This window comes from Pleurodeles waltl, chromosome 11 (genome assembly GCF_031143425.1).
Source record: "Pleurodeles waltl isolate 20211129_DDA chromosome 11, aPleWal1.hap1.20221129, whole genome shotgun sequence".
Classification (NCBI taxonomy): Eukaryota; Metazoa; Chordata; class Amphibia; order Caudata; family Salamandridae; genus Pleurodeles; species Pleurodeles waltl.
The window spans coordinates 230,938,853-230,961,293 of NC_090450.1; the positions used below are offsets into that span (position 1 = coordinate 230,938,853).

The 22,441-nt window shown below is 41.2% G+C and overlaps 1 protein-coding gene across 6 annotated transcripts in view; it reads right to left on the reverse strand.

The window, feature by feature from the left end:
• Positions 1-223: 223 nt before the first annotated feature.
• Positions 224-22,441, reverse strand: part of PAX3 (paired box 3) — a 117,942-nt gene continuing 95,724 nt past the window's right edge. For all 6 annotated transcript variants that reach the window (XM_069213463.1, XM_069213461.1, XM_069213459.1 and 3 more), the window contains 2 exons: positions 3,289-3,535; positions 224-1,884 (listed from right to left, as the gene is read on the reverse strand). In XM_069213463.1, coding sequence (XP_069069564.1) covers positions 1,850-1,884; positions 3,289-3,535 — 282 coding nt within the window. In that variant the 3' untranslated portion in view covers positions 224-1,849. The remainder of the gene's footprint in view (positions 1,885-3,288; positions 3,536-22,441) is intronic.

The following is a 22,441-nucleotide window of genomic DNA, read 5'->3' on the forward strand; positions in this document are numbered from 1 at the left end:
TGTACTTTATCTCACTGAGCCTCAACTAGTAAACTCGTAGTGAAGAGCATCTTAGATTATTACAGTCTGTATCATCCTCATCATTTTAATGTGTAAACTCATTGTGTCAAGAATTTAGCAATCTACCACTGTATAAATGTAATAAATAAATAATGAAGTTCGCCTCTTGTCTACTCATTGGCTTACAAACTGAACAAAACTTCAATATCAAAATCCATCACGGTTTTTCAAGTCTTTACACATGTTTATTCAATATAAATAGTAAATATTTACTGCAATTTTTACATGAAAAGACATTTTACAACACCAGAGTTGTTGGTAGAGCCTGTAACTCAAAAACAGTATTCAGCAACTTCCCCCACCCATTTAAGACCAATGCACGAACTAGTCTCCATGCTGAACCTAGGGTTACTACAGCACTACTTCCGGGTCATTACTGCTGAAAGGAATGTGTATTCGCTACACCCTCCGCACTGGTTTCGGAACACAAAAAAATAAATAATACAGCCTTCCGTCGTTATGTCCCCTTTACATTTCAGAACACAGAACTTTATTGACATTCCAGAATGTCACAGCGCAAACAACTGGAAACCCCGGCCCCCAACCTTGTATCGCTACATAGTACGCAGCTGTATAATTTTACGAAAAGGGTGTACCTGCAGAAAAAAATACATCTGCTCCTGTTCAAAGTGTCTTAAAAAAACTAAAACAAAGACAATGTAAACTAAAATCCTTTTAAATTCATTATTTGTCCAGCTTGATCTAAGAGCGTGATCTGGGTCGGCAGCTGACAATTAAAGTAGACAACATCACCCCCGTAATGATCAGAAATATGCAAAAATAAAAGCACCTGTAAAAATATAGTTCTGGCTCTATTTACATGGCTGTGGGTGCTTCCAAAGCTCCGTTGAGGTACACAGTATTGCACATTGCAGTTTTGAAAATCAAATACATTTTTTCCACTATCCTTGTTGGTGTAAAAACATATGTCAAGGGCTCACCACCTGGGGATCATTTTGCAATTGGCAGAGTGTTCTTAATGCTTTCTAAACTTCCTAACGTGCAATTTTAATGGAACCGCACTCCACAAATAACACAGGATGCCCTAAAGTTGGAAAGGTACACGTTGTATTGGCCACTCTCTCGTACACGCACAGCGTTTAGTCGGCATCCCATACCTGGCTGTTCAGTTTGACATGTGAACTCCACCCTGCCTTTTTTCTGTCCCCAGAATTGTTTGGGAAAGGGCATGTACACCAAAAATTGCTAGAAGTTGAATTATATTTGCATGATATATTGTCCATCGCAATGTGGGCATGCAGCAGTTGGGGTCAGCGCTGCAAGTCCCAACAACTGATTCAAAACTCTAGTTTAGTGGGGTGTCCATTAATGTCTCATTCATTCAGCTCCCCTCTGTTCCAGTGTCTAGATGTAGAAATGGTGAGCTCGGGTTCAAGTCTTCTAAATGGAGCAGTGTGGTAACGGGCTACGTAAGGTTTAGTTTTGGCAATCCGAGTTTCACTGATTCCTGTTTTTGTTCTGAAGCAGTCCTTTTTCTACAAATACGGAATGTGCTGTTGAAACGTGTTAACTTTCCCAAGCAGACTGTTTCCAAATCACAGTGCATGAGTCTCTTATTGCTCTTGGTCCTCTCCTTTTCCAACCAGACGTACTATACATTGCAACATTTATACAGAAAGCGAGAGCAGCGGCGTGGCGCCTCATAGTCTTGCCTCTTGTCTGGTGACCGCTTAGACATGGCGGCTCTCTGCGTGGAGGTCCGTCCGCACCGCGCGCACAAGTGGCAGCATACACCAAACCAGCTTCAAAATGTGAAACGACAGTCCTCTTATGCAATATCTGGCTTCAGATAATGAAAGGCACCTGCAGGACGGAAGAAAGAGATGTTTAGGTTATGCTGTGATAATGAAAACCTCACCGCCAGGGTCAATGTCAAGTGCAGGTTGACACTGTCGCATTTAATACGATGGTATCAAAGCAAATGGATCCATACTTCCATCTCAGGGACAGGTCTGACAACCATCTGTGTCTCTGGGATCACATCCTATAATGATTCTTGAGCTGACCTCGTTATAAACATGTGTTTCTAATACTGGATGCCAGTGGTTATTTCATTTTAGGCGACCCTAATGTTTTACCTAATAGCAGTCAGATTTCATGTCTCATAATTAATACAATCAAGATGTTACTTACATCACTTTACAAAATAATTAAGCGAGCGAACTGCTTGCTTGAAGAACTGGCTGGCTACTTTACCAGGTTAAAAAAACTCTAAGCAGATGGGCGGAAGTAACTGAGTGAACAAGCGGAAGGCAATGCAGGCTGCTCCAAATGAGGAAAAATCAAACAACCTAATTTAGGAGTGTGGGATAGAGACCGAGAAGAAGAAAACTTAAAGAATGGAGGTGTTGGTGAACGCAAGAGGCAGAGAGAGGAACACCAGCTAGAGAGAATGAGAGGGAAGAGAGAAAGAATGACGGAAAGAAACAAAGAATGAAAAGGAACTAAAAACAAGCAAAGAAAGAAACAGTGTAGACATCAAAACACTTATAAATTATATGGCCGGCTGCAGTGAGATGTACTGCTTGTGAACAAATCACTGTGGATGTGACTTCTTATTTGTACACTATTAGAAGGAGGGAAGATCAAATTCAAAAGAACCACCAATTCAAATTAGAACTAGAGTTAATTTAATTTTGACAATAAACTCTTCTATGTGCCTGTGAATCTCTTCTCTAGTCGTTCGAAATGCACTGCTTGTGAATATTGCTGATTTCTGAAGAAGCATCACCAAACAGTTATCATATTGCATTTGTGCTTCATTTTTACATGTAATTGTACTAAAAACTACAATATTGTTTGGAAATATAAGTCTCCATTGCATGCACAGAAATAACAATAATCATTTCTGGCATTCAGGAAAACATGATAATATTTATAGTGAAATTCTCTGACTGTGTAATCTCGGATTCACATCTCACTAGCACCTTGACACATTTCAACTAAGCAATGTATGCAATAAAATATATAAATTAAATAATATATAAACAAATAGGGATATACTCTTGCCGCTACAACCCTGATCCCTAAATTCTAGATCTATGACCTGTTTCCAAGATGATCTCTGGCACTGAACACAATTTCTAGCTTATTTTATTGTGCTTAAATGTATCTAGCAAGTTGCAATTCCGAAATTTTGCCATGGGTCTGTCCAACGTGGATATATTTTGGTCAGCCCTGATGGTCAAAAGCCCTTCTGACACTCACTTTGTCCATACTGGCCATACTGGTAGCCTGTGACGGGATCCATGCTGTAAGCTGTAGTGCTGTAAGTTGGCGGACAGTAGGACTGGGACGACGCAAGGCTATCCAAGCTCTTCATGTGCTCTAGTCTCTGGCTGCAACTGGCTGACACGGCTGTTGCGGGTTCAAGGCCTCCAGTTAAAGGGGAAAGGGCATAATCACTCTGTGGCTGGTGAGGAACGCCACCGTGGTTGGTCAGCAGTCCCATTACCTAGAATACATAAAAACACACTTTTGGTAAGTATAACATTAGCAACTCTGGCAGCAATATAATTTAGCAATCCAATAATTTCTTACATGTGCAATCCACACAAAATGTAAAACTAATCCTAAAAAAAGAGTGCTACTTGGGGGATTTTTAATATTTACAAACGTCTTTGGTTGCTCTCATTCTTGGTTGTTCTCTGATATGTTTCCTGAAACCATCCTGCCCTGCTTAAAGTTTGTTTTTAAAAAATCCCATTAGGTAGTAAATTTACCTTTCACAGACCGTTTCCAATGGTAAACACAATCTGAACTGAGTTCAGATGTCACTGCTACATAGCAGAAATTGTTCATGACAATCGCTTCCTGTCTGTGAAAGGTTCCCGGTCTGGGCTGTCAGTATCAGATTCAAAGACAACAGCAAATGAGCTGCGGCTACGCCATGTACAGTAGCAGGAAGTTGGCTGTGTTCAAAGTAAGACTCATGGGCATGAGGTCATTCATTTACAAAGTTATGGAAGTCAAAGCCTGAGCAAGCAAAGATGTGGAGAGGGGGATTGTGTCCACCATACAGCACCACCCCTCCCGCTTTCCACCACAGACTTCATTTACCCTCTTTGGTTTCTAGCCTGTAACGCTGTCACAAGGTTGTTATATGAAGTTCACAATCTAATCACTACGCAAAAGTTGCTACGTTTTGTAAACTTCGCATAACTTTGAATGTGGGTGAAAATTAAAGAAAACACAAGTCTGCTTCAGAATTTCCCATCCAAAATATTTTTCTGAGATAATTCTTCCACGTTTGCAGATTGTTTACAAACTTAGCAAAGTTTGTTAAGCTTGGAAAAAAATCGTCACAAACTTTGGAGCTTTCCTTAGAGTATATCGGTAATGGTTATTTTAAATCTTGTAGCCTATATACAACAAAAGGTTTCTTAAATAATTATACAGGCACTGTGAGAACAACATCACAGCCTCATTCATGCACCAGTTATTTGAAGGCATAGGCATTAAAGGTTTAGCTACATAAATTGTTGTGATTTCTGAACCCGGAATTCACAAAAACAATGTCCTGTCATTTATTTTAATGTTCAGGAATGGCATAATTTCCTTGAATTATGGATCTTACCCAATGGGAAGCTATAACGTTCTTTATTAAATTTAATATAAAACGATATACAAGATAAAATATATTTGTGGTCCAATAATGACATGTTCAGGCTCTCGTGCTATTTACAAACCATCAGCCTCATATTGCATTATCATGCAATGAGACTTCTTTGATAGCATTTAGAACCTTAATACACCATTACTGATTTTGTATATTGCAATGTCTGTCCTGGGAAAAGAATTTTGAGATGCATGCTTTCTTCATTATTTGATTACATATACCATAGGGCAGTGGTTCCCAACCTGTGGTCCAGGGACCCCTGGGGGTCCGCGAAGCCTTCTCAGGGGGTCCGCGAGAGCCTAGAAAATTAAAAAATATTAACAAATATTGACAAATTAGGTCCCCAGCTTCCAGTAGTGACTTAGGTGGGGGTCCCCGGATTCCAATGATGATTCAGTGGGGGTCCCTGGATTCCATTAATGTTAAAGTGGGGGTCTCCAGAAATCAAAAGGTTGGGAATCACTGCCATAGGGTGCAGACACAGAAGCAGGGTCAATTGTACAATCTGCGATTGTGCTCTTTTCAAATTCCTTATTAGTGATACTTAAGATGCATTGGTGTTTCCTCTTTAGGTAACTGAACAGAAAGTTAGTGAGTAAGTGAGACAACCATTCAGTCATTCACTCAGTCAGTCAAGAAGTCAGCAGTCAGTGAACATGGAAACTTGTATAGCACAACCGGGTGGGTTAATTACATCTGGGCGATTCAAAGCTGTCCAGTAAGAATCAGTTATATACATATACTTTTTAACAACGTATTGCACCAAAATATTTGTCTCCAAGAGTATTTACTTACTATTGAATCCTAAATATCATTTACGAACATAACGTCCTAATAGTGTTAATAAAGAAAATGGATACCAAATGCACAATTTAGTAGTAAATGGTATGTAATATAACATTTCTGACGACAATATTCTGAAATACAACCTGTCTCAAAGCGCAAACAAGTATGATGTGCAGTTTGTTTTTAAACACTCTCATTTTTGACAGATAATGAAACTGAAATATAGGATGCGTAAGTGGTATTCCTACTATAACACAAAGTTTGTCATATATGGAAGCCACTATCAGGTCTCTTGATCACACAGGAAAGTTGTCTGTGGAAACCTTTAATTTAAAGAATCAGGTTTCTAAAAATGCCTATTGATTTGCAATATGTCATCGCTCTGGCCTGGGCATTAGCAGGGAATGTTCTTTATGCACACCAGGTTTTACATCGGTATCATGAACTCGTATCAGTAAAACATTTACACATCTGATTTAGTTGCTCTTCATACTTAGCCTAACAAAGGATTTAGCTTATCTTGTTTCATTTAAGGGAGTTTAAAGTTGAACATTTCTAATGAGAATCCTCATACACATTACAAACTCAAGCATGTCTGAACAAGAAATACACATTCGGGCAAACCTGACAAAAACCCGTGGGTCCTCATGAGCTGACTACTAATGAAGCAACACTTATCACACCTGATTTTTTTTTTTACACCAAGGTCTGTTTAGCAGGCACAATCATTATCACCTATCGCCTGTTTTTGGGAATAATATGCAGATTTAAGTGCTCGCAGCACCAAAACCCGTTAATTTCCTGTGTTTACTGGGCATTTTCCTCCAGATAAATGTTGGCGGGTTTAACAAGACTCATAATTCCGATATCCGGGTTAACAGGCGTTTCTACACATATGGTAATCGATCAGCTCACTTGTAATTGGGGTCTTAGTTTTAAACCAAATCCAGAAAAAACTATCTTCTGGAGCAAATGGAAGCCATAAAAGCCATGGCTGCTTTGATCTATCTGTGCCTTATTTGTTCATTAAAAATCCACACGTTCTGAGAAATGATAAAACCCTTTGGTGAATTACATTTTAGAAACATAAGCATTTGCTTGTTGTATGGGGGTGCTTTTGTGGCATGCCCAAAAGAAAACAAAATAAGCAAAAGGTGAGAGTCCCATTTCTGCTGGGTTAAGATCTGTAATGTACTTCCTATGCTATACAGGTAAAATGTTTGCTTTCCTATAAAGGAGAAGTTTGGCTTCTGAGCTCATCACCTTAATCTGCCATATGTCATTCTGAAATCCTTCTCAAATTTCAATGTTTCCCATGAGTCTGACCGTACACTCATTTTATAGTTCAGAAGGAAGCAAAATCGAATGATGTTTTTTTTATGCCACGTGCCTTATTAAAATAAAATTTCTACCATAAGTATTATCTTAAAATTTAAAAAGAAAACAGGGTCTAAGTTAGCACACAGCTTGAAAAAAATACGTTTTTGAGAAATAATTTGCCACTGAAATTTAAAAAAATCTTCAGTATTAAAAATGTAAATAGCTCTTTTTCGTTATGTATAATACTCTGGTTGCTCTATTTCTAAGCACTTCCAATATTTTTCTTAATACATATCACTTCTACAAATTCTCAGGTACATACAAAAACAATGTCTTCTGGTGTCAAAATTCTGTAAACCCCCGCTAGGTGAGCCCGACTCCTTCAAAATGCTAGCCAATTCTTATTTAAGATGAAACATTGCAACTGGAAACGGTAAATGCTCTCCGTTAGAAGTCCCTCTTTGGATCCAGTTGCCTTAGGAATCAGCCTGCAGTTGATTACCATCTAAATAATTAGATTTTTGCTTATGTCTGTTTGAACGCTGGAAGAGGGAAGGAGCCTGGAGGCATTGAGTTACTCTGAAGGTATGCTCCATGACCTTATCACCCATGCAGGGAGCGATAGGAAGGGCATGGATGACTTTCCACTAATCGGTTATAGAAAGCTATTAAGTATCTAAGGGCAAGCTAAATCTACATTTACGTCTGTTTCAGCCAAGTGCTAGATTTCCCACTGTTGTGAAAGACTAGTAATGCCAAAAATGTGTTCCTCATGATGGAAGGTACTGCGGTTCACCAGCACGGATTAGAGCCAAGAGGTATGCTTTCCGTCCTACCCCGCGGGATGCGTTTGGCAGATGTGGGCACACTCCCCGTGAACCAGGTTCCTCCTCAGGCACTTGCGGGTCCAGCATTCGGCAAGAGTTAAAAGGGGCATTGCTGGAACAAAGGCAGTCAGTCATTCGTGGAGAGAGGAAGTTCAGGTTAAATCCATGTGATGCCCGATCGTAGCAAAGGTACTGACCTCTTGGTGTTGAATGAGGAGGGAAATAACTGTGAGCCTCAGGAAGGTCATTCCCTGAATGAGGAAATTCAAACACAGCGCCCATATTTAATATTTTGTAACTTGAATATTTTGCGCCCCAGTAGACTACTGCTGTATTTATTACAAAAAGGAATCACTTTTTTAATACATTTGAGAATTATAGGTGAAGCTGTTACAACTCTTAGACCACCGAATAAACTGTGACTTGCTCTAATAGATGTTTTGACAGGGAGCTGTGCATTGTCACTGGTAAGTGCTTATTTTCCTTGTCAACATATTAGAATATTTTAGTCACAAGGGTTAAATTAAACATAATGACATATGATTGCATCATTAAATGCCATCTCCCTTTGTTCATTTGATTAGACAATGTGATCCACGCTCCTTTTCCTCACTCTGTTGGTTGCAGAAAACTCATGTAGGAGATGTGCCTTCCTTAGTTCAGGAAGTGAAGGACTAATGTGAATGATCCTGGTATAATGCCCTTCTCAGTGAGTGAAGGGCTTTAAGTGGTGGTGATAGGTTTTTCCGTTTATTGACTGAAGGATGGTTGAATGTTTTAAATTTCACTACTGTGACTTGACCACAAGTGAAATAAGCACAGTAGAATTGAGATGAGTTTATCATTAGCATGTTTCCTCCATCCTCATGCAAACCAGTTGATAGGTCTTCTCAAGTGTAGAAAAGCACTGATAATGTACAGGAATCTGATTGGCTCATAGTAATGAGGGAGAACGGCTACATGGTTATGTTGAAAAGTTTTACGTGATGCCCTTCACCATTAACACAGTGACATCAAGGCAGCATCTTTCATGTGTTGAGTTCTATCTATCAATTTGTTATGCCATTTTGCAGATTGTCCTTACCATTCTATTTACATTTTCCCTTTTGCTACACCGTCTAAACAAGCATTGCACGCTCAATTTTGACCTCAAAAAATTATTATTTTTTACAGAGTTTTTGAGACAAACCAAAGACACCAAAACTTGCTCTTTCAGGATTCTACTAAGGGCAAATGCAGAAGTAAAGTTTTAGGTATGACGTGCTTGCAAGTTATAGGACACAGACCTAAACACTATCAGTCAATTGTGGCCTACAGATTGTCATTTTCATTCTATAAATTGGAATGAAAACACTATTGCCCATCAGTTAATCAGCTGAAACACAGTGAAAACCCTCAGGTATGAGCCGACTCATGAACATATCAAAATATAAAATAATTGGGTCTGCTCATTGATTTGTATTTCTGATTTGGGTCTGATGTTGTCTTGATACACATGATCCCTTTGATTTTGGAGTTGTTTCGCCTTTGGACATATAATACTTTTGTACTGACAACTAGCTGCTTCTTATTGCTAGGCATTGGTTAGGTAATTCTACATGAGTGTATACTGATTGCTACAGATGTGGTAGGATCTTCCTTTTCTTTGCCTTCTGAACTTTTCTGATGCATACAATATGAACCTCGAGTTGTCTTTTTCAATGCTTCTGCTTTGAGAGGTTTAATTGATGTGTGACTGCTGATTATTCCTTTGGTAAGATGTTCTAGGTCCAGGTATGTGGCTGCACCTGATTTCTGCAGCTGTCAAAGGCTCTTCCTGGTTGGATGCAGTACTTTTGGTAGGATTTTCAAGATCCCTGTTAGCTCCTCATTACCGCATGCATGGTAGGTTTTCACCATTTGCAACTACACCTGATGTGCAGATCTTCTGAAAATTGTGACTGCTCTTATCTATTGCAGTCGTAATATGTTTTCCTGGTATTGGCTGCTGCAGCCACCTTCAAACACACAGTAGGATTGCTGCTATTGCTACTTCCTGATTCGTAGTGCTTTGTGTCTGAGTATGTTTAGTCGGGTCTGTATGAGCTTCTGCAGCTGCTGTCTTCTCTTTTATGAAACGTTTTCTATTTTTGTGGCTCCTGCTGCCGTAGACTTAGGTTTTCTTGATGTGTTGCTGTCTTCTGCATGAACAGTAGAGTTTCCTCATTTCTGACTCCTTTTGCCTCCTGCACTGATAGTTTTTTTGGCTTGCTGCTGCTATCTTTGGCATGTATGTTATGCTTTACTTATTTGTTACTGTTGGTAGCTGCTACAAATCGTATTTTTTTCTTGTTCTATGTTTACTGTTGTCAGCTCCCCATGTGGTAGGTTTTCGTGGTTTGTGGCTGCCTCTGTCTGCAGTATGTGTAGTAATTTCTTCTTGGTTCATTCCCCTAGCTGTCTGCTGCACAAGTGACAGATTTTCTTGATTTCTGGTATTTTCTTATTGCACGACATGTTATTAGTAGGCTTTTCTTTGTTAGCTGGTACTCCCTGTTGCACATATAGCACTTGTTTTCCATTTTGCTGTTTACCTCACATATGTTAGGTTCATCCTGATCTGGGACAGCAAAGTGTTTGAGCACTAATGTCTGCACAACCATAAGAACAGGATTGGAAATTTAGCGCCAGCATCAAATGTCTGACAAAAAAAACATGTTTAAACAAGCATTTGCAATGCAATAGATCTCGCATTTGCTAGAGTAAGAGCTATTGGCGTTTTTCTTGCCACATAAATTGGTCCGCCCTGCAGCATAATTTGCTCCTCATTGCCACATAATTCTAGTGGCCCTGCATATAACTAAAGCTATCCCCTTAGGCACTTCCCTTTACCTTCTTCCTCTATCTCAAGTAAAACATGAAAATATTGCCATTATTTATAATATTTTTTTAATTATTGTTTTGGTGTGCCCCCAAACTAGTGTGGGGACCAAAAGATGATCTGGACCGTTTTGTTTTGGGTTCCATTGTCCTGGGTTTCATAATGCAGCGAATATTGTAGTATCTTGACTGTAATGCTCAAAACAGCCCCAAAAGGGCACCACAGTAAAATAGCATTTGTGAGAAACATGGTCATGTAGCCATATATAATCAGCCCCTAGAGAGCATAATAACCTGAAAAGAGAACGCCAGAAAGTAATGCAATATAACCATATATTTAGCCCCTGGAAGGCGTAGTGCCTTACACATTTTCAGGCCTAGCAGACCTACTGCAATAATATTACATACAAGGCCTTAAAAACATAAACTACTTCCAGCCGTAAAACAAAAGTTCCGGCCATGAGAGCTTAAAAAGACACTGATGGAAGAGGTTACCATTTTGGGGGCCCCTCCAACCTAGTGTAGGGATCCAGATGTGACCTAGACAGAAAGAGTGTATCATGCTGAATGGTTTGTCGGTGGTCCCATTGTTGTAGGACCAACACAGCCAGAGTTATGGGCCAAAATGTTTTGAAAACGAAATGCCCTGCAAAGCATTATAGGGCGAGTTTCTTGAGTGAAGTGAATATTGTGGTATCAGCTCTCTCACTGTGCCAGGTGAGCCGCGTTGAGTAGTTGTTTTCTATTTTAAATGCACCAGTCTGTATATTTTTCAACTGCTAAACTTGTACATAAGTTATACTCATGTAAGCGCTCCCCCGATCATGGAGGTAAGTGGTACTCATATAAAGAGCTCCTCCGATCGAGTTTGCGCAATATGGCATTCAAAATATTAGAATAATAAATAAAAAAGAACCCCCCACCTCCCCTCCAGCTTGCAGCCTTTGGGCACAAACACCACAAAGAAAAAAAGCCATGCCCAAAAACAAGGAAGTGTAAGAAACAACATACGCCCACGGAGCGGAGAGGCAAAAGAAAAAAGTAGTGCGCCACACGAAAGTATATGGCCGATCGTGCAATAATCCATGTAACAGGGCCAGTCTCCAAGGCGGTAACAAAGCAGCCTCAAGACAGGACAAACGTAAAACATTTACCTACAAAATCAAGGGAATTTTGAAAGGCAGGCCAAGCTACGAATGAAAGTGGTGGGCGTGAGATGGGCGTAGTGAAAACCAACAGAAGTAGATTACTACATGTAGGGAGACAGCGCTTGCGCAGTGCCTAGTCTTGACCTAAAAAGAGTGAAGTGGACCATTCAGATTTCCGAGGATTTACAGTGTGCATAATGGCCACATCAATCTCGACGGATCTCACATCTGGCAGTTCATCAGCTATCACATAATGTACATCTTTTATCGTCTAAATAAAGGTGATGAAACTGAGACACGGTTTATGCCCCAGAACTGAAACCCTAGGGGGGTAATACTCCTGGTATTTCAGCTGGAGAGACATCCACAGGCATAATACAACCCTCATGTGTTTTAATTCATTTATGCATGCTAGCCTATCCTGTGCTTTCTAACCGTGTCCACAGTTTATATGATTTATGACGAAACAGTAGGTGCAATATTTGGGGGATTGGTAGGGAGGTGGCATTGACACACTGTTTTCTTCTTACAGGGAAAGATTTAAAGGACAAGGGGCTGGCAGGAAACTGCTGGCAGTTAAGATATTCAGTTTACATGGGTAAACTTCAGCAAAGTTAATAACATACTCTTTTCTGACCCTAACACATTCGAAGCATGTAATTTACAGGAGCTCTGTCCGAGGAAGCTTGGAAAACGCTCTTAAAGATGTCAAGGCAACGTTCCCGTGTAATCCAAAGCAGCTGCGGGCCCCAGTGGCCCCCATTCATCACAAAGACTGAGCACTTGAGAAGACGTGGCTGACAAATTATTGTATCTACTGTTTCGGCTTCAAACTAACCGTTTAAATGCCCACACCAGGCAAAGCTTCTCGGGGGCAAGAATCCAGAGGCTTCACAGCGTGTTTTGTCAAGGTAAACTTGTTTCATGCTGATCTCCAATTAAATGTAGGGCATTTCTGATATTTGTCTATTAATTTATTTATTTATCAACTTAGTTATTTTATTAATTAATTATTTATTTTATTCCTCTGCTACTCATATATCCTTGTGGGTGCTTTTACATCAGCGTTTTATATCACACCAACATTTATTTTTGGCATTTAACAACACCATGCACACAGTCGAGTAAAGTAATTTTTGTTTGATGGCGGCTGTGTACTAAAAAATGTAACACGCCACTAGTATTTCTTTCGCTGGGATTACCAATGAGTGACTCGTTGGAGGCAATCATTTTTTATTTGAGTCTGTGCTTGTATATCTGCCCTCCTCGTTTTTAGTTGGTCTCAGCAAGCCAGCAAGAGGTGGCTATAGTTCATGGGGGTCAAGACTTCCATGCATCTTATAAAAATATACAGGTGATCAGCCTGCATGCATTTGATCTTAGTAGGAGGTACCCGCAGTTCCACCAGTTATCCGTAAAGAGGACTGGGGAACTTCATGGCTGACTAAGGTCAAAGGAAAGGTATCAGCTTCTTGGTTGTCTAATGAGAAGAAAAGATTTAGGCATGCCCCTGTCACACAGAGTTGGCAAACTTCAGATTCTACAAGCCAATCCAAGCAGCACATCCCTTTATGCCACTGTGTCAAAGAAGGATGGCGCAATGTGTGATTTTCATTAGGGATGGGCAAGTTGGTTCAGACCCTGCACACCCAAAGAACACAATGTGCCTCAACTCGGTTTACAAAAAACAACCTGATCCTGTGAGTCATAAGCTTAGCTCAATTTTTCCAATGGCTTTATTTTTTTTCTACTCTCAGAAGTGTCTGGAATATTTGTGAGGTCTTATGAAACCTTTGCTAATGATCTACTAACAAGAATTTCAGTTAGTAGGATTTACATAAAAACATAGTAAATATGAATTATAACTTGAAAAAACCTTTCTTTGGGTTGGAGAGATGATATACTGTACGTTAGAGGGACAATGTTGTGGCACTCTGGGAACCCTCTAGGGGAGGAAGTCCATTCAAATGTTAAGGTGGACACTGCAAAGGATATGCAATTTCTTGGGGGCTGGACACTATGCATGCTCCTAGTCAATTACAGTGCACATAAACCCTTTTCAAGTAGTAAAAACTCTTAATTTCTCTTCAATTAACACTTCAGTAATTTTCTTGAAAATATATAGTTCCTATCTGGAATGTTCTGAATATATGGTACGTAAAAATTGTGCTGGATTATAGTAGCATGTGTAAATATGTAAGAACAAGCAATCTAATAGTCAAAGCATGAGCATGATAACCTTTCTAAAGAGGGACACCCTCCGAGTTGAGGTGTTTGTCTAGTTTTCCCGAGCACTGAATTTGTTGCTTCTTTGATTAGACTGTTATATCCACAGCATATTGGGTTTAAAGACTCAGACAAATGCCTCTGGCAACAGTCAGTCAGCCAACCTGTATGTGGTAAGCACCAGAAGAGAAAAAAACAGCTAAAGCTTTAAGCCATCAACAGGTTTCCCACCAAAAGACAATCGAGGCCAGTGACCTAACCTGAAGCCCCATTCCTCTGTCTCATGCACCACTTCAAGCCCGATCAAGGAGCAACGCTTACTATGGTTTTCAGGAGGGACTCAGTAGGAATGATACTGCTGTTTGGCCTGTAGTGTTAGTAGGAAGCACAGCAAACATAGGTATTACAAAGACACTTCAAAAAGTATTTTCTTCTAACATTTTAATTGCACGATGCCTTCATACAGACACATTTGAGAAGTTGTGAGGGAGAGAAGGAGAGCACGTGACAAGGGAATGAGGGAAAGTTTTAATTAAGATACTAATGTGAAAGGAGAAGAATTGTATCTTTTAGGGTCACGGTGTGGGAATTGTCCTGCACTGTAGGAAGACTTATCAAGTGTGAGTTTCTTTGAGAGTGAAAACAAAAGAAAGTGCACTCTTGAGTAGACCATCAGAAGGAGGGTGGTGGCAGAGGGCCCATTCTTCCCCTGACCTTGTGATTTTTGGGGGGCCCTGCTCTTGTGCTGCAATAAATGCGTCTTAATTAATGACGAGGCAGTTATCATAGCTAATAGCACTGGATGGCACCAGATGCTGATGTGCCATGTTTTCTCTTTCCCTATTGTGCATCCTTGTAAACTATGAAACGGGTTCTCCTCCTGGGAGCAGTCACGCTTCAACATGATGCCCCTGGCTCCATAAAAGCCTCTGGCATGGCTGCTCTTGAAGTGGGTGTCATATGGAGTACAGGCATGTAAACATGAGACAATCACTCATATTCCAGTGCTCAGTCACGCAGTGCACCTCTTTGGGTGGGTTCAATAATCCAACAGAAACCAAACCCATCCTGAGCAAAGATGCTAGTAGTGGAAGGCATATGAAATTAATATTGGAAGGTGAAGGAATTTAAAATCACTCTACTCAATTTTGACTGCAAACGTGTGTTTGTCCAGCACTTGCTTGAGAACGTCAGGCACTGTAAACCTTGATGGCAGGTGTCAGGCTCATCAACAGATTGATTTCAATACGATATATCGGATATGAACCAAAAAGTGCCTTCAGAAGTCACACATTACCCCCAAACACAAACAGGTGTTGATCTGTATATGCTTCAGAACCTTTGTATTTTATGTGCATTTTTCAATGAGCATCACGAGCCCTGCTGTGTAATTCTGTGTTGGAATTTGATCAGAATGCAGCTAGTGTCCAAGAAGTATAACCTGTGAAAGAAGAGGTTCAACATAGTGGTGCAAAGTGCTTTTGGCTCTATTCGAAGTCGGATGGCTAATTGAAGGTGGAGATACCAGGAGCAGACAGACTGATTCTAGATGATATTGCCTCAACAGTTACCAGTTAATACTGTTTGAAGGTCGGGAATCAGGGAAAAATGCAGGACCCAGATGTTCTATATCTGCATGTTTTTGCCCATTCCGTACCCCAGGTCCGTATCCATGAACATTTGAATCCTGCTTTCAGCGGACAGAAAATGTGCAAAGGAGAGCGTTAGACCTGTATATTATTTACTTCTAATGACCGTCAAAGCAGCAGGGATAAACATTTTTGGACCATGTCGTAGAGTGCAGACAGTTACATTGTCTTACCTATATACATCTTATTTGTTTCACTTTTTTCTATGTGCAGCTGTGTTGATTGCATAATTTGTTTGAGCACGTTTTTATTTTTCTGCTGACTCTGCTTTTATTTTTTATTATTACGCTTTCTTTCATGCAGCTTCTAGCTTCTGTTTTCATATACAGTCACCAGCTTAGTGAAAAAGGCACTTATTGTTTAGAGTACAATTTTGCAAAGTCCATGCCTTGTTCATGCCACTCCACTGAAAGTCTGCAGCTTTGTCATTGCGTTTGTTGTTGAGGGTGTAATAAGACTTGTGCATGTAATTTCTTTTGGGTCAGTAATACTAGACAAATGCAGGGATGAAATTAGGGGAATAAATATTTTATTTATTATGCTGTCCAGGCTAACGTTCTTCACATGATGGAACACTTGGTAGAAGATTTTCACTAAATCCTGACAGGGTGAAGGCACTGACATACCTCAATCAATGCTTAATTTGTAAGTGTAGGGACCCAAAGTTGTTCTCAGGAGCCTATTCCTAGTTATTTTGAAAGCAGGGGCTGTAGAATACCAAGGCTGTCTAGTGCTGATTTTATCTCATGGTTCTTTCTTCCTTCATCCTAGACTCTCTCTGTCTCTTTATTTCACTCCTTTAAATTTAAAAAATATGCCGTAGCTAGGGGATGCCCTTATTTTACACTGATGGTGGGCTGATGACAGCTTTCGGGCCCATCATTTAAGTTTACAAGATTTGCTGGCCTTCAAATTATGCATGTGGTGTAGTCAGGTTGAAAGCAGAAATGGCACCAGTCTTTGCTATGCAAGGGTCTTTCCATACATGCTCTGAACAAGAATTGATACTTATTCCAATCATCTTGGGCATGCTAAAACTTATCTGAAAATGGATGAATTAAGGACTCCGGTGTTGGCTGAGACCTGGAATTCAACACCCATCCCCTTCTAATCTAGGTATTAAAAACAAACAGCACTAATATTGGGTGCAATACCTGAATGTCTCTTTTGGCACTGAACTTGTATGTATTTACCTTTATTTTGAAAAAAAGATGTAAGGATGATGTAGCAGGATGGTAACTTCATAAACTCAGTAAAGCACACTAACATAGCCAAGAATGCAAGTATATACGATTATTAGCATCCTTCAGAACATGGTCTCCAATAGATGTACAACTTGACCAAAAAAACGTTTTTGAACTATGGCAGAAAAGGATAGACGCAAATTAGTCCCTTCAACTAGGAGCTTGGGTCCTGTGCTGGAATGCAGTCTCAGTCTTTCTCTGAACATCTTCCAGGGCACTGACTGGGCCAGTGTTGTTTTTGTCTCTTATTATATTTATTGGGAAATTGTAGTGAATCATTCTTACAGTGAGAGCGGATTTACTAGAGGGTAATTAAAGCGTTTTCTACTGTTATAACCCAGTTGCAGTTCACAAAGAGGATGCCTGTCAACCAGATCTGTCATGCTGCAATGTCTAATGTTGTGCCAGGAAGTGTGCTTTCATAACAACAGGAGAAGCCCGGCTGGCACAGACGCTACCAGGGGGTGGTTATGGTGGATAGAACCACAGCACCACAGAATTTTCAGTGCCACTCATTATTGTCTCTCTCATGCTTGTCTCCAGCACAAATCCAATTAATGTGTAGCCATCTCTAAGCAGGAATGTGGGAGTGATTATTTTTCCTTCAGCATGTGCCTTCCACGTCTAGACAGCCAAGATGCACAAGGGGGAGACTAAACACGAAGAGGTGGATTAATTGACTCGGCGACCAGTAGTATAAAAAAACTTTGAAACTTTGAAGCTCCAGATAAAGAAGAAGATCTCAAATTACATCAATTTCTTCTATGACAAATATGAGTGTGATCACACCTTGCTGGACCCCATTAGTTACATGCCCATGACAACCGGGTCATGTCCATCATGATGTATTCTCTTGATGGCCATTGCCCAAAACCAATGTCACTCTAGAGGAATCTTGTGATGGAGGAAAGAGTTTGTGCAACTGCCACACTCAAGCCAAGTTGCTATTGAGAAAAAATTGTTGAAAGCGTTATATTATGATGACATGCATTAGATGGTTGGTAATCCTTTCCACCCCTCCTTTACAGGAGTCTATTTTGAAGGGGTTTGTAAGTCACTAGTTATGGAATGAAGGCAAACTTTGAGAACATGACTTAAACACAAGAGAATGTGTAGGGCTCTGCTACACTTTTTTAATAAACTGCAATTGAATAATGAATGTTATAATTGCTGTTGGACTTTTGCTTATGCAGGGTCATCCCCAGACTTTTTTGCCTCCTGCCTCCTATATTTTTCTGACATGTTGCTGTTGGCTTTTCGACTCTGAGCACTTTACCACTGCTAACCAGTGCTAAAGTGCATATGCTCTCCTGTCTAAATTGTATGTAAGTGGTTTATCCATGATTGGCATATTTGATTTACTAGTAAGTCCCTAGTAAGGTGCACTAGAGGTGCCAGGGCCTGTAAATCAAATGCTACTAGTGGGCCTGCAGCACTGGTTGTGCCACCCACATAAGTAGCTCTGTAATCATGTCTCAGACCTGCCCCTGCAGTGTCTGTATGTGTATTTTTACACTGTAAATTCGACTTGGCAAGTGTACCCACTTGCCAGGCCTAAACCTTCCCTTTCCTTACATGTAAGGCACCCCTAAGGTAGGCCCTAGGTAGCCCCAAGGGCAGGGTGCAGTGTATGGATAAGGTAGGACATATAGTAATGTGGTTATATGTCCTGACAGTGAAATACTGCCAATTTCGTTTTCACTGTTGCAAGGTCTGTCTCTCTCTCATAGGATAATATGGGGGCTACCTTTAAATATGATTAAAGTGTAGATTCCCCTAGAGAGTAGATGGACATGTGGAGTTTGGGATCCCTGAACTCACAATTTAAAAATACATCTTTTAGTAAAGTTGATTTTGAGATTGTGAGTTTGGAAATGCCACTTTTAGAAAGTGAGCATTTTCTTGCTTAAACCATTCTGTGACTCTGCCTTGTTTGTGGATTCCCTGTCTGGGTCAGTTTGACAGTTGGGTTGTTTTTCACCTCACACCAGACAGTGACACAAAGGGAGCTGGGGTGTGATCTGCATTTCCTGATTAGCCATCTCTGCTAGGAGGGAGGGGTGGAGTGGTCACTCTCATCTGAAAGGACTGTGCCTGCCTCTGACAATGCTGTCTCCAACCCCCTGGTGTGTGTCTGAGGCCTTGCCTGGGCAAGGCAGGATTTCACAAGAAGGTGTGAGTCCCCTTTGAAGGAAGGTGACTTCAAAGACTAAAATGGGTATAAGAAGGGCACCCAAACTTACAAACTTTAGAAACACTTCTGGAATCAAGGGGAACCTCTGCCTGGAGAAGAGCTGATCGCTGAGGAACAAGTGCTGCCCTGCCTGTGACTGTGCTTTGTGGAGCTTTCCTGCAGTGCTGCTTCTGCCAGAGTAAGAGGGCAAAGACTGGACTTTGTGTGCCTTCCATCTTGAAGAAGAAATCTCCAAGGGCTTGATGTAGAGCTTGCCTCCTGTTGTTGAAGTCTCAGGGATAGCAAAGACTTCTTCCTGCCAGCACCTGGAGTCTCTGGAGAGACCCCTACTCTGCTCTGTGGTGCCCTTCCAGTTCCTGGGACCCTGAAAGGAGAGGCTGGCAGCCTAAGGACAAAAATACACGCACCGAGCGCCGTGCGGAGAAAAGATCGACGCGAATCCGATCGCGGCTGAGAAAACGACGCGACGCCGGTTCCGCAGCTGAGAAACGACGCCGCAGGAAACGCGACCGAAAAACCGACGCCCGGAGCAGGAGAAACGACGCGCAGCATCGCTGACGGAGGCTGAGAGATCGCACCCTGCGCCGCGGGACTTTCGGATCGTCGTGTGGCTGGCTTTTTCAACGCGCACCGCCGTGCCGAGTTGTTTTCGACGCACACAGCCGTGCAGGGTTACTTTCGACGCACACCGCCCGTGCGGGGTTATTTTTGACGCAAACCAGGTACATTTTCACGCTAGCAGCGCTAGTGTGGTGTTACAACTACCTAAAGACTCTTTTTATTTTAAACCTTTAAAAAATCATAACTTGACTTGTGTATGTTGGATTTTTGTCGTTTTGGTCTTGTTTTGTCTAGATAAATATTTCCTATTTTTCTAAACTGGTGTTGTGTCATTTTGTAGTGTTTTCATTAAGTTACTGTGTGTGTTGGTACAAATACTTTACGCCCAGCACTCTGAGGTTAAGCCTACTGCTCTGCCAAGCTACCAAGGGGGTAAGCAGGGGTTAGCTGAGGGTGATTCTCTTTTATCCTAACTAGAGTGAGGGTCCTTGCTTGAACAGGGGGTAACCTGACTGTCAACCAAAGACCCCATTTCTAACAATTGCCAATTAAATATAATTGTGTGATTAAAATTGTAATATCAAATTCATCACACAAAGTTCTTTAACTAAAAATAAGTTGAGTTATAGCTCTCTAACTTTTGATAACTAGGTTATATTTGTCGCATCAACACATATGATAAGTCACAAAGCATGGAAGAAAAAAATGTCTCAACCGTCCAGGCATAGGTGTACCAATAAGGTCAAAAGTGCAAAGTATTTGCAACAAACAACCAAGATTACTTTTTTGTACTTGCCTTTTACATGCATTTTAAATCATTAAATTGACATGAATCACTTTTAGCCCGAGAATCAAAGATGTGGTCGACACCTTCGGCGGAAACATGTTGTGACAGGGCTCTCGTTGAGTGCTACATCAGAAGAATTTGAGATAATTGTTACCACTGCGGTTTAGCAATGGTATGCCAAGTGAGAGCTTGGATTTAGTTTTGTGTACAAGTATTAACACCTACTATGGCTCCTTATAGGCTTAAGTGTTAACAAATGACTGGTGGCAGTCAGATGAGATCAACACGTGATATGTCCCGGTCTGTGCCGTCTGGTCTGGCTCACCGTGACTGGCGGAGCCACTCCCAGTCTGTGCTGAATGTAGACAAAGGTCATCTCTAGGTGGTTAAAAGAACAGAAGTTACCAGTACACCTCAGAAAAGTAGAAGTGCGCTCTAATGACTCAGTCAGAGTCCAGGTAGATATGTTTTTGCTTTGCAACTGTAACTAACAAGTTGCCACAGCACGTGTGGAATAGTAGCACGCAACTCCAGGAGAATGCTCTAAATGGAAGAGCGTGTGTTAGTCATGTTGGCATATATGGGTTGTGTATGATACTGGATAAGATGACCTGAGTTGTACTCTTATTGTGTTTTTATTTAGGAGTTCATATGTGAACTTATAACCAATAAGAATCAAGGGATATGAGACTTAAGTGTTAAATGCTCATGTACGGATAGATATGAAGTATAAGTGTGCATTGTGGCCTCTGTGGGAAGTGTTTAGGTGTCCTGCATCCATGGCAATGACTGCTCAGACCTTATCGCTGCAAGCGTGCAGCTGCACCCAAGCTAGCAAGTAGGAAATGTGTGAGAAGAGTCACTGCTTAAGCTTTAAATGCTGGTGTACGGATAGATAGGAGGTCTGAGTGTGCATTGTGGCCTCTGTGGGAAGTGTTTACATGTCCTGCATGCACGGCAATGACTACTCACCCTTATTGCTGCAAAAGTGCAGCTGCACCCAAGCTAGCAAGTACGAAATTATGAGAAGAGTCGCTGCTTAAGTGTTAAATGCTCATGTACGGATAGATATGAGGTATAAGTGTGCATTGTGGCCTCTGTGGGAAGTGTTTAGGTGCCCTGTATGCATGGCAATGACTGCTCAGATCTTATCGCTGCAAGCGTGCAGCAGCACCCAAGCTAGCAAGTGGAAACGTGTGAGAAGAGTCACTGCTTAAGCTTTGAATGCTGGTGTACGGATAGATAGGAGGTCTGAGTGTGCATTGTGGCCTCTGTGGGAAGTGTTTACATGTCCTGCATGCACGGCAATGACTACTCATCCTTTATTGCTGCAAGTGTGCAGCAGCACCCAAGCTAGTAAGTAGGAAATGTGTCAGAAGAATCACCGCTTAAGCGTTAAATTCTGGTGTACGGATAGATATGAGGTATGAGTGTGCGTTGTGGCCTCTCGAAAGTGTTTAGGTGCCCTGCATGCATGGCAATGACTACTCAGACCTTATCGCCGCAAGCGTGCAGCTGCACCCAAGCTAGCAAGTAGGAAACGTGTTAGAAGAGTCGCAGTCATGCATGTGGATACCTACCATCAGTTGTGAGGTCTGTGACATGCAGTTTATGCCCACTGACTACACACCAAGGAAGATGTGTAGATAAGAAAGGTCTGCTACTTTGGGAGAAGGGGGTTGATTCTTAAAGCAGTTTGCTTTTTCCATACAATTAGAGATGTGCAAAGTGTTTTTTCGCCACTAAAGTTAGGAAAAGTTCCTGGCTTCCGTCTTTGGCAAAATGCTGCGTATTTTTTAAAAGAACACACAGCCTTTTACACAGAATGTAATTTAAGTACCACCTCCTAGCACCTACAGAACGTCAAAACATACACCAAAGCTCGAAATGTTCTTTGTGAAAGGCGCCACTGCTATAGGAACATGGGGCCATAAGTACTAAAGCATTTTCCCATAGACACAGAATGGGTAAAATCCTTTGGTACATGTGGCCCATGGTGCATACACCTGACGCTCGCACAGAACAGATTGGGCCTCCTTATACGATTGCTGGCAGCTTTGCGCTTTCTGCATACTCTGGCTCTCTCTCACACTCACGCGTTTGCACACACACACACATACATAGATATATATAGGGCTTCC